Source organism: Eulemur rufifrons, chromosome 17, assembly GCF_041146395.1.
Source record: "Eulemur rufifrons isolate Redbay chromosome 17, OSU_ERuf_1, whole genome shotgun sequence".
NCBI lineage: Eukaryota > Metazoa > Chordata > Mammalia > Primates > Lemuridae > Eulemur > Eulemur rufifrons.
The window spans coordinates 28,231,012-28,247,332 of record NC_090999.1 but is presented as its reverse complement, the minus strand read 5'-3'; the positions used below and the strand labels follow the sequence as shown (position 1 = coordinate 28,247,332).

Here is a 16,321-nt window from a genome sequence, read left to right as displayed (position 1 = left end):
GAGATTAGATTGGTGGTTACGAGAGGCTGGGGAAGGTAAAGGTGAGAGGAGGGAAAAGAAAAAAAGAATATAAATGTATTAATTACCACTGATCTGTACACTTAAAAATGGTAAAGATGGTAAATTTGTGTATTTTACCTCAATAAAAAAATAAAAACTAGTTTTATAACATAAGGGCAGATATTCTTTGTTATCTTAGAAATGATTTCTTTCTTTAGTTGGTTATTTCTGAAACTTTTTGAGTGGAAAAGAGCATAACTCTCAGTCTTTAAGGTGACTGAAAATGGAAAAGTATCATTTAATTATTAATCTGTCTTGTCACATTGACTTTGCTTGAAATTCTAGGTATATTCTGCTTTGAAAAAGATAATAGAAATTACAAAGAAAGGTGCAAACCTGGAGACCTTCACCTAATGAAAAAGAAAGCTAATTCCATATGCAATATTTCTAAGAATAAATTGAGCTCCAATTTTACAATAGATATTAAATCATAGTATATATAATTTAACAGATACAGGATTACTCTTGCTACTATAATCTTTTCACTGGTTTGTGATTAATTTGCTGATTTTGTTGTCAAGAATGTACAAGTGTGTACATCTACTTGAGCAAGGTATCTGTGATATAGGGAAAATGTTCATAGCTATTTAGAATCTGGGTCCATGTTTCAATGAGTATGCTAGTCTTTTCTCTTTTAAACACAAGAATTCCCCCTTCTCCTTTTTAGAACAAAAAGAGCTTCTTTATCCAAATCTTCCTTTGGGGTCAGTATACTGCCACTGCATTTATGTATTCCGCTAAAGTGTACGATGAGAACCAATTCATCTTTTTGCTTATCTTCCAACCAATAATCACTTTGCAGTAATGAAAAGAACAAAAAGTGTATGGTAGAATTATAGGATTGATGTAGGTTTGAATATTGACTGTTTCCCTTACTGCCCAAAATCTTGGGAAAAAAATCACTTAAATCTTTGAAGCTTTAGTTTCCCCAAATGTAAAATAAGAAAATAATAGCCATCTTGCAAGGTTCTTTGGGGTTGAGAGAGAATGTGGATTAAATACCTAGCAGAGAGAATTTCTTTTCGTCTAAATTAATAAAATTACATCTTTCTAAAAAAATGTGGTAAGTGTTTTGTAAGGTGTTCCTTTGATTGTAAACTACTTTCATTTTCCTTCTAGAGTTGACAACTTTGGCTTGGGCCTTTTACTTCGATCCAAGCAGGTAAAACGTATGGTCTCTTCGTATGTGGGAGAAAATGCAGAATTTGAACGACAGTACTTATCTGGTGAATTAGAAGTAGAGCTGACACCTCAGGTGAGATGATTTTTCTGCTTTTCTTTCATAGTACTAACTTATTTTAAAATTTCCCTTTTTCTCTTAGAAATTTTTTTGGGCGAGAGAGGTAAGGAATTTTGTTTATAAGTTATATCTGTTGATTGCTAGAGGATTAATATTTTCTGCCACTGTGTACTGAAAAAGGAGGTATTTCTAGTAAAAATTTCTAGGCTGCAAGATAAGATTGTAAGTTTGGCACTAAAATGTATATTTTGTCATGAGCATGCAAAAGGACTTGCTGAAATGTGTGAGAATTGTCCTAGAAGTCAATTTCTATGAATTGTAGAATTAGAAATTTGTGAGTGATCTGGTCTTGCTAAGACATGTCAAGAGGGTGAAGCCATTGAAGGGAAAACTGATTATATCACAGAGTAAGTGCTGGGATCAGAGCCCCCGTTTCCAGGGAACTGATGTTTTTACAAAGCAAATAGTTACTACAACTAATACAGTAAGTTTCCACTCATTTTCGACATCATCTCCTAACTGATTGAAGAGTTTGTCATAGAGAAAGTCAAACTTTTTGATGCTTTGAGTAAAACAAGTGTTTACAAGTTGTCTGCGTTGGTCTTCATTTTGACATGCTCCGCCCTCATCTCTGAAACTGAGCTACTCTATTTTTGTCAACAGAAATGTTATTACCACTGACTTCACCAAGTTGGTATGATGTAATATAGCAGAATTAAAAAAATTTTTTTTTCAGCAATTAAATCATGGTATATGCTTGTCTAGAGAGGACTGTTCTAGCTGACACTGTTGTGTCACAGTGTTACAGTCACACCTGGTCACTCTGCAGCACTCTCACCTGTGCTTATCATAGCATCACACTATGCTTGGTATTTATTCAATTTTCATTTAAAGTGTTTTGAAAAAACTAAGATATACTGTCTTAGTCTGCTCAGACTGCTATAACAAAATACCATAGGCTGGGTGGGTGGCTTAAACAACAGAAATTTATTTCTCACAGTTTGAGAAGCTGGAAGCTCAAGATCAGGGTTCTGGCCAATTCAGTCCCTGGTGAGGGCTCTTTTCTTGGCATGCAGAGGGCTAACTTCTCACTGTGTTCTCGCACGGTAGAGAGAGGGGAAAGGAGGAGGGAGAGAATGTGCTCGCTTACTCTCTGGGTGTCTCTTCTTATAAAAACACTAATCATACCAGATCAGGATCCCACCTTTATGACTTTCTTTAACCTTAATGATCTCCTTGTAGGCCCTTTCCACAAGTAGTCACATTGGAGGTTCAGGCTTTAACATACGGATTTTAGGTAACACAGCTCGGTCCACAGCATATACTTTTTCTCTTCACACTGTAGGTTGAGATACCACATTCTTTGGGTTGTGGAGCTATTGAAAATTAACCTTCCACTTATCCTTTAACTTTGGTATTACCCCTTATTTTGTTAGAGTGCAATATACATGGGAGAGGAACTTCCTTAATATTTCTCTTATTTTCTTTCTTTAAGCTAAAAGAGAATGGTAACTCCCTCCTTAACGTAGTGGCACATAAATAAACAGTGTCTTTGGAATCTTGTTTTGTACCCTGAGAGCCAGGGGGAGAAGTGCTGATTGTAGGAATTAGGACTCCCTTAGTGGGGTGGAGCTGAGGGGCTTGGTGGTACCTGCGGAGGTCCTGTCTGCAGAAACAGTCTACTTTCAGGCCCTTGCCTGGTTGGACAGAGAGAAGGAGTAAAGTATTCTAGGGGGTAGACATAAAAAATATTTTAAAGTAGGGGGTATTACTATGGTTGTTTTGATGATTTAATTTTTGTGAATGTTACTAACTTAACACAAGGTAGCATCATCTCTGTCCATTAGATAGAATAGAGAACTAGTTATCTGGAAGATTTTCAGTTGTGCTCCTTCCCCAGGATATTCCATCTACTTGAATGACTCAATGTCTGAAGTTTCAACTTTTAATTCTTTCTTTGAGTATTTAAAGGTTCCAGTTAAAATAGAAAATAGTTTTCAGGTTGCGATAATATGAATACACCATCATGAATACTTACACCATCATAAATACAGTTCTTACTACTGATTAACCAGTCAGTTTTCTCGTGAAGTAGTAAGATTGTAACAGTAGGTTTTAATGTTAGGGAGGGTGTCAGAAAATGTTTAGGGTCAGAGTTGATTCCTTAGGGGAAATCTGGGTGGAAAGACAGTTGGGGATGAGAGAGAGCTAGAGAAATGAGTTTCGAAATCACTGGCACCCAGGAGGGAGATGGGTCACCCATGGGAAAGAAGATCAGAAGAAGACACAAACTTTACTTGCAGCTGTTTCTACCCTGAAATAAAATTTGAAATTGGTTTACAGAAACTAATTTACCTGCATGCTATACTCTTTGCTTAACTTTGGGTTTTTATTCATTAGATAATTTAGTTGATGAAATGTTTATGAAAATGGTTTAAAATAAATTATAAAATTTGAACACTTTACATTATTGATGTATTGTTATTAATGATAAGATTTAGGCCATAGCTACATATAGCATACAGTAAAACACAGAATTTAATTATGTTCTTTAATGCATATAGCTAAAGTTTCATAATTCAGATTTAAAACTTGATTTAAAATATTAAAAATAGACATATATAGGACATGATGTCAGGAGACCATTAGGAGGGTATGGAAGCTAAAAGCATGACTATACAAATAAGCAGATACATTCGGAATGTGGATTTAATGTGGATCTAGAGGAGAAGTAACTTTTTAAAAATTGATCTTCCAGCATACAGTATTAGTGAAATACACCAATGTACAATGCTAGGTGGTTTTTAGAATTATGAGCTTCTGGAGAGTAGGAACCATGTCTATAAATGTTTCTATGTTGACATACAGACGTGTGCTTAGCGAACTTTTCATGGGGTGTTGGTTGCTCACTTGCAGGGCACGCTTGCAGAGAGGATCCGTGCAGGCGGGGCTGGAGTTCCTGCATTTTACACCAGCACAGGGTACGGGACCCTGGTACAGGAAGGAGGATCACCCATTAAATACAACAAAGATGGCAGCGTTGCCATTGCCAGTAAGCCAAGAGAGGTAAGAAATGCTTTCATCCAGTTAGCATCAGGATACCTCTATCCGCATGGGATTCTGGGTGCACTCGTTGGGTTAAATAAGCATAAAATCACTCTATGAGAGAAAAAACACTCATTAATTTTTGTAACTATGTTAGGCAAAATTTCTAGCTAAATCCAGGCATCCGCTAGCAATTAAAATCACATAGAGAAACTAGAGTAAATAAGAAAATAAATTATAATCCATATATAATGTAATAGTCAAGATTCGTTATCTGAACTGATATAAGTTTTAACAAATATAGGAACACTTATAATTGCTGATTATACTTATATGGAAAATAGAGTAGTGATATGTACGGTATTAAACTCTTCGTGCACAGGCCCTGCCTAATGTGATCACAGGAAGAACAAAATTTAGAAAATCTTAAGTTTGTATGAAATCTTGAAAAGCAGAGAACAGTTATTATGTAATGGAATAAATACAGAGTTCATATTATCACCTTTAGATTTTGTATCTTAGACACACTTTGAGCTTTTGACTGAATAACCTAGTTTTATTTAAAGTGCTGGGTAGGATGGGGTACCTTTATACTAGGCAACTTCACTCACATATTAGAGTGGAACTCCAGATACAGGTATTTGAGGTCTCTGCATTTGAGATAATTTCAGAAATTGCACAGGTCGGTGTTTCATTACTGTATTTTTTAGTGTCTTTCCATTTTCCTTGTACAGATGACTCAAGAGTTAACACAGGTTGCAGAAATGCTGAGCTCATCTGTAGGGAAGTGAACACAGTAGATTAAGGGAATCTCTTATCACTTCTCTGCATATAGAAACGCCGGCTCTGCCCCTCCTGTTCTGAGGGAAGATAAGGGGTCATTGAACATGTCCTTTGCTGTTCAGTGTTTGTCTCCAGCCGTGTCTTCCATCTGGAGTTTTGCCTTTCTGCTGAGAGTGACCTATATTGATTTAAAGCTTTTATTAACATATTTTTCATATCCTTTCTTGCTTTTTGCCTTACTGCCTAATTAAATTTAAAAGATATCTCCACAAAGTAAAAATAAGAGCCTAATTATTAAAAATGAATTTTAGTAGTGTGATAAAAGTGCCCAGAAAAATTGGGTTAATACTTTTATAACTTGCTAGAAGTTGTAGCATTAATTCACCGTGGGAAAATATGATAGACTAGAATCCTTCCTGAGTTCATTTCTGCCTGGAGCCAGGTGCATTAATTTAGCAGTTTTGTAATTTTGTCTGAATTCCCTAGAAATATGACAAATAATTTCTTGAAACAATTCTTCTTAAGTCTTTATTTCCCTTGTTTAGTGTAGGAAGAGGAAATGAGGGAATTCCTTAATTCACTGATTTTTATTGAGGTCTAAGCACCAAGTCCCCCCTGCTAGTGGAGGAACTGACAGTGAGTGAATACACACATGTCTATAGTGGAAGTGTTGTGAAGAAAAGTTGAAAAGAGAGTCATCAGTGGCTCAACAGCAGGGAGATGGTGTTTCTGATTGGCCAGAGTAAGGTTCACTGAGCAGGTGAAATTTGTTAGAGACCTGAGTAAGGTAGGAGAATGAGGCAGGTGGAGATCAGAGGGCTGTGCTTTCATTAGAAGGCATAGAAAGTGCAAGGTCCTGAGGCAGCTACAGGTTTGCCCTGTTTATGAAACAGCAGGTGGTGAGAATGAAACAGAGTACATGAGGCAGAGTGGTAAGACTGGAGATTGAAGAGGGGCAGGAGCCAGCTCCACACAGAAGTTGGGTTTTACTGAGGGTGATGAGAAGCCAATGGAGAGTTTTGAATAAGGGTGAAAGAGTGATGTGGTTTGGGTTGCATTTTGTAAAGATCATGGTAGCAGTTGGGTGGTGAGTTTTTTTTTCTTTTTTTTTCTTTTTTTTTGTAGGATGCCAAGAGCAGAAGCAGCAAGAGAGGTTAAAGGGCTGTTGTGTTAATCCAGGTAGGCGTGGAAGGAGGTTTAGGCTAAGGTGGTAATGGTGGAGTTTGTGAGAAGTGGTTGGAATTGGGATATATGTTGATAGTAGAGCCAACAGGGTTTGCTGATGAGTTGGTAGTGGGGTGTGGGAGAAGAATCAAGTATGCTGTTTACTGTGGGACATGGAGCATTCGAGATGTCCATTAGACTCAAGAGAAAGTGCTCAGCAGGCTCTAGTCAGGGGAGTGTTTAGAGCCAGGACAGGGACTCTGGAGGCATCAGCATATGATATATAAACCCAAGGACATGGGAAAGAGTGACTAGTAAGAAAAGAGGAATCTCTCCACCCCCCAGTCTGCTGATTTGAAAGAGAAGGGAAGTTTTAAAAAGGAAGGAGTGATCACCTGAGGGGAGTGATCGACCGCATGGAGAGGTCCTGTAATGTGAGAACTGGAATTGACCATTGGATTTGCCAAAAATGGAAGTCGTTGGCAACCTTAAAGAGTGTTGTTTTTCTGGAATGAAAAGATGAAAATCTGATTAGAGTGGATTCAAAAAAGAACCAGTAAGGATGAAGTGGTGACTGTGTAACACGACCCCTTCAAGTGAGTATAATAGCTAGTTTGACAAAACCAGTTTCTTTCCCGTTTTTACATTTTAGGATAGTTCACACTCAGCAACACAGCTGGTGCGTAGACCCATCAGGAAATTATATAATTGGGTTATAAGAGAAAAGCCAATTTCCTGACTTTGCCCTGAATTAGCATGTGTTTATTCCAGTTTTCTAGATCTGTGTGTAAAATAATCAGCTAGTATTTAGTGATCATTTTGAAATACATAAGCCATTTAAAAATCCCTTGTATATTGATATGAAGCTTAGAAATATCTTTCATATAATTTATCTAAATTCGTGTTACTAAGATCCTCATTCATCAGTGATTTCCTAATGCATTAATCTTTTCCAGCAGGAAACTTGTCCTTAAAGAAGATTTCCTTCTTCTTCTTCTTCTTCTTTTTTTTTTTTTTAAAGAAGCTTTTCTTTAAGAAAGGATTTCTGTTTTAAACCATAGTTAAAAGTAAATGTACCAAAACTTTCTATGGGGGCTTTCTATACAGTGCACTGCGTCCGTTTGTCCACTAGGGGATGCAGTAGGAATGAGAATAGAGTTCTGCCTGCAGATGGCTCCATCTTGTGCAGTGATGGAGTGAGTGTGGCGACGGACTTTTGTTTCTTTTCTCCTCTGTTTTCATTCCCAGAGATATATCCCCAAGAGGAAAAAAGGAACGTAATGCCAAGGCACAGTTTTCCTTTATGTTCTCACCCCCAAAATTCATGGAATTAAAAGCCAGTAAACATAAACAAAAACCAGTAGCATTCCATTGGACCAGTAATGTAACAAAGATAAAATGTAACATTCATAATAGCAACAGAAACCATGAAGTATTTGTGAATAAACCTAAGGAAAAAATACAAAGATTCTATAGAGAAAACGGTTAAACTACTGAAGGAGGTGGAAGGAAACTCCAGTGAATGGAGGCATGTATTGTGCTCAACCGTGGGAAGGTATGGCGTGTCAGTTTCCTCCAAATTATATGAATTTGGAGGGAATTCATATAATTTGGAATTCTAATTATGTGAATCCCACTTAAAACTTCAACAGGTGATTATAAATTATAGATTAATGAGAGATGAATGGATTTTTATAACTTTTATGTATGAAAATATATAGACCATTTCATGCAAATTATGTAGTTTTTTTCTCAGATGAAGAGAAAGAAAGACTGTTTTTCATGTTCAATAAATAACCTATACACACAAATAGTGAAATGAATATTAACACACATAGTCCATCCTTCAGGCTTGTAGAACATTCAGTTCCTCAACTGCGCCAAGCTTTCGTCACTGGGCGTTTTGCATGTCTGTTCCCTTAGCTCCCCCATGACCATGTGGACTAAGCCCTAGTTGCCCTACATTATTTATCCTTAAAGTTTCTAAGGTTCTTTTCCCTCTGAGAAACCTCTCACTAGGCTTGTATCCCTATTTGCCTCGACTAGAGTGCATATCACAAGCAAACAAGACCTGTGCAAATACCTGACAATGTCCCCTTTTCTCCTGCAGGTGAGGGAGTTCAATGGTCAGCACTTTATTTTGGAGGAAGCAATTACTGGAGATTTTGCTTTGGTGAAAGCCTGGAAGGCAGACCGAGCAGGAAATGTGATTTTCAGGTATTGTGATGATTTTAAAAAATATTAATGTAATGTATGTTAACAACTTTATATTTCCTAAAAATTCATTTTAAAAGTGGCTTAAGATCATACACACCCACATCTGTGTGTATGTATATTGTGTGTGCAGGTTTGCTGCTATGCAGTCCTGCTGGTATGGTGTGCTTGTGGAAGTCCTCTCAGACTGGCTGACGTCCTTGTTGTACTGCTTGTTAAATATTTAAATCTATGTACTCTTATACATAGTCACATGCAGTTGTTTTTCTCCCTGTGTATTTTAGTTGCCAAGTCTAGTTACATACTTAAAAAAACATGACAACATACAATTTTATTTTATATATTACAATATCAAAATTTAAGACAGTAATTACATGTACTGTCTTAAAATGTCAAAGTTACTTTGATATTCTGGAAAGATATTGCTAATAATCATTTAGGCCAGTCCTTTTCAGTCCTATTAGTATTGCCTATGAAATGCATATAAAGTTTCATCTGAAAAATTGATTAACCTTAATGATGTTGAACTTTCATTTTCATTATCTGGGTAGCCACAGGCTTTATAGATTTTAAGATCTTTTGATTATCTTAGGCCTACCAAGTACTTGGTATCTAGGACTTATAGATTATATAGTTGTTTTTGAAAATTATGACACCTTTGAGTATACACTCAAGAGTTTTCCAAAATTTTTGGCCTTGAAGACTTTACCTATTAGGTTATAGAAATCATTTTCCTTCTCATAATGTTGTCATTTGCTGCTTTTAATTAGCAATTTTTTAATCTTTAGCAAGTGCAGCTTTGGTGAAATCACAGTGAAATTCTCAGGGACACTCTTATATTGCCTTTGTTTATTTCTGCAGGACTTATGTGAGATTAATACTATATTTGATTTCTTGAATTTAGCCAGTATTTTGAAGTACAACTAATTTTGGCAATTACAGAAGACATTTTACATTATTTCTTTGTATAATGTTTACAAATGCTTAATTGCTTTTTAAAAAAGATTAATGAAATTATATACTATCAAATGGAAATTAATTATTTAAAGTATTTCCATGAGTTCATCCTGTGCTCTGCTGCCTGGCTTCAGTATCTAAAGAATGCCCAAAGGCTATTCTAAGCACCAGCTTTATGCTGGTGGTTATTGAACTTTGGTGTGAAGTGAAATCTCTCATTACCAATGCTCAAGGGACTGAGGACTACCTTCTTGTTGAGTGGGATAACTGGTACAGAATCTGTCTAGGCTCTGTTAAAGTGGGGGAGCCTGGGACTCCTTTGCCTCTGACACTCTGGCCTTGGAGCTTTTGGTACCTGGAGATCTGGTGGAATCCAACCCAGCAACTTGTGGAAGTTCATAAGGGCTCCTCTTTCAAGGACACTCCTATCCTTATACCCATCCTTGAATCCAAGCAAAGGAAATATTAGTGGCCTAAAAGAGCTGGTAAAACATAGCTGTGACTTACATCCTTCTACCAAAGAAATTCTTCTATCAACATATACTCCCAGAAACAAAAATACATTTTAATTTTTATGGTTAGGGGAAGTGTATTGAGTAATTCCGGAATGTAAAATCATCAGCAAAATTGCCACCTTCTTGAAAGTTTTACACCTCAGGGTTTGATGTGGGTGTTGTACTTTCAAAAATTTCATCAGAAAATGGTTCTCCAGAATGATCTTTATAGGTGACTTACAAATTACCAAGGAATGTTTCATTTAATTTCAGCAATAGGCCTCTCTTTAATAGAGAATGTAATTACTATACCTTTTCGTGTGAAGCACTTGCTACTTTTCCTTCCTTAATATTTTAATCAGAGCAAGTTGTTGAGTGAAATATTTAACCATAAAAACAAAGCAGCATATCAGTTGAAAGATTAAGGGAAACTCACTTCAAGTAGGGTAGATTTATTAACATCCATTTTTAATGTATAGCTATATGTTGAACATGAAAAATATTCCCTCAACCCTGTTTTAAAAAAAAAAGAAACCTATATAAATTGAATGAAGTGGCTATCTTTTTTTTTTAAATTTATGAGATAGTTGTAAAACTTCATTAATGGAAACTATTATATGCTCTTTTCAAGAAGATTCTTAGATTCCTAGTTCCTAGAAATTATTTTAATCTATACGATTTATTCTAATCTATACAATTTTAAAGCTGAAAGAGACTCTTCTTATTTTTGTCATCTTTCCCCACTTCTTATCTCCCCACCCCTAATGCAGGAAAAGCGCGAGGAATTTCAACTTGCCGATGTGCAAAGCTGCGACAACAACAGTGGTGGAGGTAAGAGAAGAGGTTATTTCTGAATTCCTGGTGTTAATTTTTTAACTTGATATCATGTATTAGTTCAAGATAAAGCACAACAGTTCGTTTGTTTTCCAGAGAGCAAATAATGACAGTTTTGTTGTTTTTTGGAAATGGAGCGATTCTATTTAAATACATAAGGGTTGAAATTTTGCTGGAACGCTAGTTTTCTGGTTACCTAGGGTCTCTCTACAATGCTGTCCTTGTTAATCAAGTCATGGGACCAGCTTATAAAAATCCTTTTGTCCTTGAATGAAATAGACCTTCTTGGGTGAAATACCAAGTTGAATTTATGTACATAGAATACTAGGAAAATAATAAATTCTGTCAGGAGACGTTCATTATTTTCCTGTGGTAGACACTGAATTCCTTAATGGAGAGTAGTGTAAGTAATTGCTTTGATGTTACATTCGGAGCTGTTGAATTCAGGCACTAACTGACTGTCCTTTGGGCATCGCAGTGTTTGGAAGAGGCTTGAATAATTCTAGAGCATTCCTAGGGTTAGGGCTCTGGAGTGGAAATAGGTGCTTATACAAAAACCCTGCCATTTTGGTTATACATATTTGAACCTCAAAGAAGACTTCAAATGATTCTCAAGTTGAGTCTTTGAGGATCTTCTTAGAGCCAAATTTTAAGGAGAGTTTGAGGTAGCTTTCCCTCCGGAGTAGGACCCACACTTTGGAATCTGGAAATGAGAATATATATTTCTGATTTTTCATATGTTGTATGTGGCATCTTTTGATTCATACATACCAAGGTATTGTTTCATGGAGGTAGTACAGTATATTTTTGAAACAATCGAATATTAAAAGTTGTGTTCTGCTCTTGTAAAGGATATTATTTTTAAAGTGCTGAGGGATCTGGTACTTTTAACTTGGGCATGGTGGTTTCTTTTGCAATGACTTTAGCATATTTTATGCATTTAAAATGGATAATGTGGTTTATTCTTTTTGTGTGATCTGTTTTTTATTTATTGAATCATCTTAATGCCATGTCCATGGCACACATCTGTAGCATTAGTGAAGAAAGGCCTATAACATAGCTTAAGATAATGAATAGTTTAATACTATTGATTTTATGTACTTCTGTAAAGCTGCCAGAAACCAGTATTTATTCCCTGAGTACAGGAGGGCCTTATGCATCCTGGCTGAAGTTCTTTTAAAACTTTTTTCGTATTACAGTCTGATTCTTTCCAGCCAAACTTATTTTTTATAAGAGCAGAAAATGACCTTGTAATGTCCAAGAATCATAGATATTAGAAAAGAGAGGTTCCTTTTGGCATAAGGGGAGAGCAAATCCTCTAACTGAGCCTGCAAATAATTAATAATAAAGGCTGCCCTTCTCTGTCCCGGAACAGAAATCTCTAATCTATCACAGAACTCTTTCCTGGTAGGCCCAGAAGCAGCACGTTAGGATCCCTTTAAATACAGTGTTGCAGATAGCCACTCCCAATTGACTGCACTCTCCAGTATGGTAGCCACGAGCCACATGTGACTTTTAAAATTTAAAATAATTAAATAAAGCACAAATTCAATATCTCAGTTGTGCTAGTCTCATTTCAAGCCTTTACTAGCTATGTGTGGTTAGTGACTACTGTGTTGCTCTGCACAGACATAGAATGTTATCATTTGAGGAAGTTTTACTGTACAGAATTGGATTGGAAGGATCCAGACGAAATCTATACGTCATTCTAGTTTAGGAACATGAGCAAAACAGCTGTTTAGACAATAGGATTATTGTAAGCCTACCCACTTTGCATGATCATAGTAGAGGGTTCCACATGCCCATAGATTGAGTTCTAAGAACTGTGCTCTCAAAAGTGGAAAATAGTTTGGAATTTTGGGGGTGGTGCCTAGGTTGGGCATTTTCTGATATGAAAACTCTATTTTGACTTTGTGACTTTTATAATTATTCTGAGTCTAGTGAGTACCCTGGCCCTCTGGCTCCCTTGTTCTGGGCTGTGCTCTATGCATGACATTTCCTGCATTGACCTCCAGGGTTCTGTGATTCTTCTCTAGCCCTATCTTGATGTGTTTTATGATGGTCCTAGTGGGATGAATGATTATGAGCTGGTCTCCGAAATGTAGCATTTAAGAGAAATCTTCAGAGATCATTAAATTATCTGCATATTCTTCTGTGTGCTAAATATTAATAATAGCTACGATGAATCAAGCATTTATTATGTATAATGATAATGTCATATTCTTTATGTACATTATCATGTTTTAATTCTCACAGTAGTCCTGCAAGGAATCATAATTATTCTTATTTTTCAGATGAGGACTTTAAAGCACAGAGCGGTTAAGGTATATACCCGATGTCACACAGCTAGGTAGAACAAGGATAGAACCACAGAAAAACTGATCCAGGGTATCTGCTTTTTTCCATTGCCATGAAATGCTTCCATATCATATATAATGATGACATTTCAAATTCTTGAAAGATTGAACCTCCAGAGGTGGTTCATTTCAATGCTAACTATTAGAATCAAGCAGATAAGGAGATTTTTTGCTCAACTTATTCTTCTATCCAAGGCTTTTCTTGCCAGTTATCCTGATTGTAGTCTTTTTTTCTTCTAGTATCATCAACCTTAGAGATGGCTTTGGGAAAAGCATCATCCTGTGATCAATAGCCCTATGGATTCATTCAGTTTTTCTCTTGGATTCTGTTTATTCTGTTGTATAGCCTCTTTGATCCTTATAGCTTTTCACATATTTCCCTAAACATGATGACTAGATGTCTATTCTAGGACTGTCGTATCTTCAGCAGTGGGAACTATAACAGTGACTACATCCTATATTTTAGACAAAGACTATTTTTTTTAGAACTCTTTAGCTCATTTTCTTTCCCTTAGAGATAAAGGAATGGAGGACTTTTCAGTTGTTGAATCTGGGTTAGAGCCTGTTTTCTGAAGCTCCATGCTGGCATCTTCCTGCTCCACAGTGCTGCATGTTTTTGACCTTTCTTCTTGTTTACTTGAGTTTTAAAACTTGGGTTTTAAGGTGGGTAGAACGATAAATGTCTAAAATATCAATGATAATTTCCTTAACCATCTTAAATTTTTTTTTTAATTTAAAATAAGGGTGACAAAGGAACGTCCAAGCTACCTCTTGTTTTTTTTTATTTCTTCTTTAATTATGTAGTAATTAATTTACAATAAGTGTTTTATGTCAAGAAGTAAAGCAGTGTGTTTATCTTGGATTGTGAAGAGAAAATCACATTGGCTCTTGACATTAATTATTTCTAGTGTCTGTAAATGAGGAACACTAGTCTTTTTTGGAAAAGTTTTTCCTCTCAGATGTGTTCTAAGCAAACTTATGAGTTGTATAAAACTAAAGAGGTGATCTATTATGTTGGTTTTTAATAAAAGCAATGTGAATATTACATTTGTATTTCTTAAAACTTGCAGCCATTTGCGTGCTTCTCCACAAAGTTGTGACATAGTCAATGCCGGCTGTATCTTTCTCTCCATCTTATGGAACTGGGTAGTTACTTAGGAAGAATAGTACATGTGGGTGCACATGTTGGCACACACACCAGAAAAATGTTTCTCTTTTTAGCCCAGACAGTTATTTCTGGACCTTGCTCTCTTTGAGTGGGTGAAGTCTTCCCCTGATAAGCTTTCAAGTTTAAGTGCAAAACCAGCCAGGGAATGACTCTTGGGCGTTGCGTTACATATGTATGACAAGGAGCAGGAAGGACTGTTGACTCTTTCTCTGGAGGAGTCCTGTTGTCTCATCAGCCTCTCGGCTGCCCATGAGGCCCTCTGCCAGTCTCCTGTGTACACATCCCACCACCCTGGGTTTCTTTGGGAGGTGGCCTGTTTATACTTTTTTTTTTTTTTTTTTTTTGAGAAGGAGCTTATAATAGAAAACCTAGGGGGAGGAATGAGAGTGCTTCACTCAGGAGACTGTTGATGCTTTGTCTCCTGCAAGCAGCCTGGCACGCATGTGCTGTCAGGAAAGGTCGTCTGACTCAGCCACCGAAGGCTGTTGCGGCTGCCTGCGACTGAAATAACCTGGCTGGTTTGGTTTTCTTTGTGCTGTCAGGCTTGTGCCATGACTGGCGCTTTAAGACAGCAAAGGCTTATGCAAGGTCCCTTCAACTATTTTAGCTAATTTCTGCATTCAGTTAAGATAAGTGTATTTATTATCATGACTTAAATAAAATTATTATATTTATGATATGGAAAATTTATGTATTTGCCTATGAAAGAATTGGCTAGATTATATGGTGTTTGATGCACAGAAATATTATTTACATGTAGCCCATGTGGTTTATGAAGCATCGTAATAAATGGAACATCTGTGAACCCACCTGATGTAAGAATTAGAGGGTTACTCATGCTCATTTCCTTCCATCTGTCTTCCCACCAAAGATAAACACTATCAGGAATATTGTGTTTATCAGTCCCTTGCTTTAAAAACAATTCAGGGTTGTAAAGTATGGACATGTGGAAAATTATTTTCCGAAGTGAAATCCTAAGAGCCAGGCTTTGGGAATTGTGACCGTGTGTTCTCTACCAATGTCTGGCACATGACATCTCCCTTTAGGAGATTAACCAGAGGAAAAGATCAGGGTATATCTGCCATCCTGCCAAGCAGATGTGTTGTTTCTGGTTGGTGGATGAGGAAAGTTAAGATTGCACTGCAAATGATAGTACAGATTTTTGTTTTTAATGTTTATTACGGAGGATGATAAACATACACAACAGTAAGCAGAGGACCCCCGGCTCCAGTGACTTTCAAACCACCGTCACTCCTGCCCGATCCACATCCCCATCTCCTTGCCTTCTCCCTCCTCCTGTATTATTTTGAAACAAGCACGAGGTAAATTGCAATGACATTTTAAGGAAAGTTCATTGATCTCAGAAGTTCTGGTGTACCAGGTACTTTTCTAGGTTCTGGAGATGCAGCAGCAAAGCAGAAAAATCCCTGCCCTCAGATGTTCTGATGGTCTATCTTGATACCACATCAGATATTGCTAAATGTTAAGGAAAAAAAAAAAAAACATGAAAAGGGACATGAAGTGTCAGGGAAAGGAATTGAAATTTTACATAGGGTGGTCCGTAAAAGCCCTCAGTGAAATGAGTTCTGAGTAAAGACCTCAAGAAAGTGGGGAAACTAGATTTGCAGCTGAAGGGGGGAGCTCGGCGGAAGGAGTAGCGCATGTAGAGGCCTGAGGTGGAGCCTCAGGTGGGCTGGGGAACAGGAGTGGCACTGTCTTCTCTAGAGTGCGAGGTCATAGGCTGAGGAGTCTTACGTGATGGTAGCTTTCTTGACAGTGATGGCAATATTTCCTTCCAAGGCGATGTGAGATAGGATTTCTATCTTTAGTGTGTTTTATAATGTTTCCCAGAAGATGATTAGGCCGAAATCTGACATTAAAACTCTGAGGTGAATGGAGAATGTGATTTTGAGGTTGGAGTCTCCTGGCATTTGTGACACTCTGGCCTTGTTTGCAGAACTTTGTGTTGATACTGTCTCATGAATTATCTTAGCAGAAATGATCA

At 37.0% G+C, this 16,321-nt stretch overlaps 1 protein-coding gene across 4 annotated transcripts in view; it reads left to right on the top strand.

Moving 5' to 3' along the window:
- The window catches only part of OXCT1 (3-oxoacid CoA-transferase 1), a 128,836-nt gene that overhangs the window by 18,694 nt on the left and 93,821 nt on the right, over window positions 1-16,321 (top strand). For 3 of the 4 annotated variants that reach the window (XM_069492164.1, XM_069492161.1, XM_069492163.1), the window contains 4 exons: window positions 1,180-1,315; window positions 4,217-4,366; window positions 8,403-8,509; window positions 10,728-10,788. In XM_069492164.1, coding sequence (XP_069348265.1) covers window positions 1,180-1,315; window positions 4,217-4,366; window positions 8,403-8,509; window positions 10,728-10,788 — 454 coding nt within the window. The remainder of the gene's footprint in view (window positions 1-1,179; window positions 1,316-4,216; window positions 4,367-8,402; window positions 8,510-10,727; window positions 10,789-16,321) is intronic. The other variant, XM_069492162.1, reaches the window with a different exon arrangement.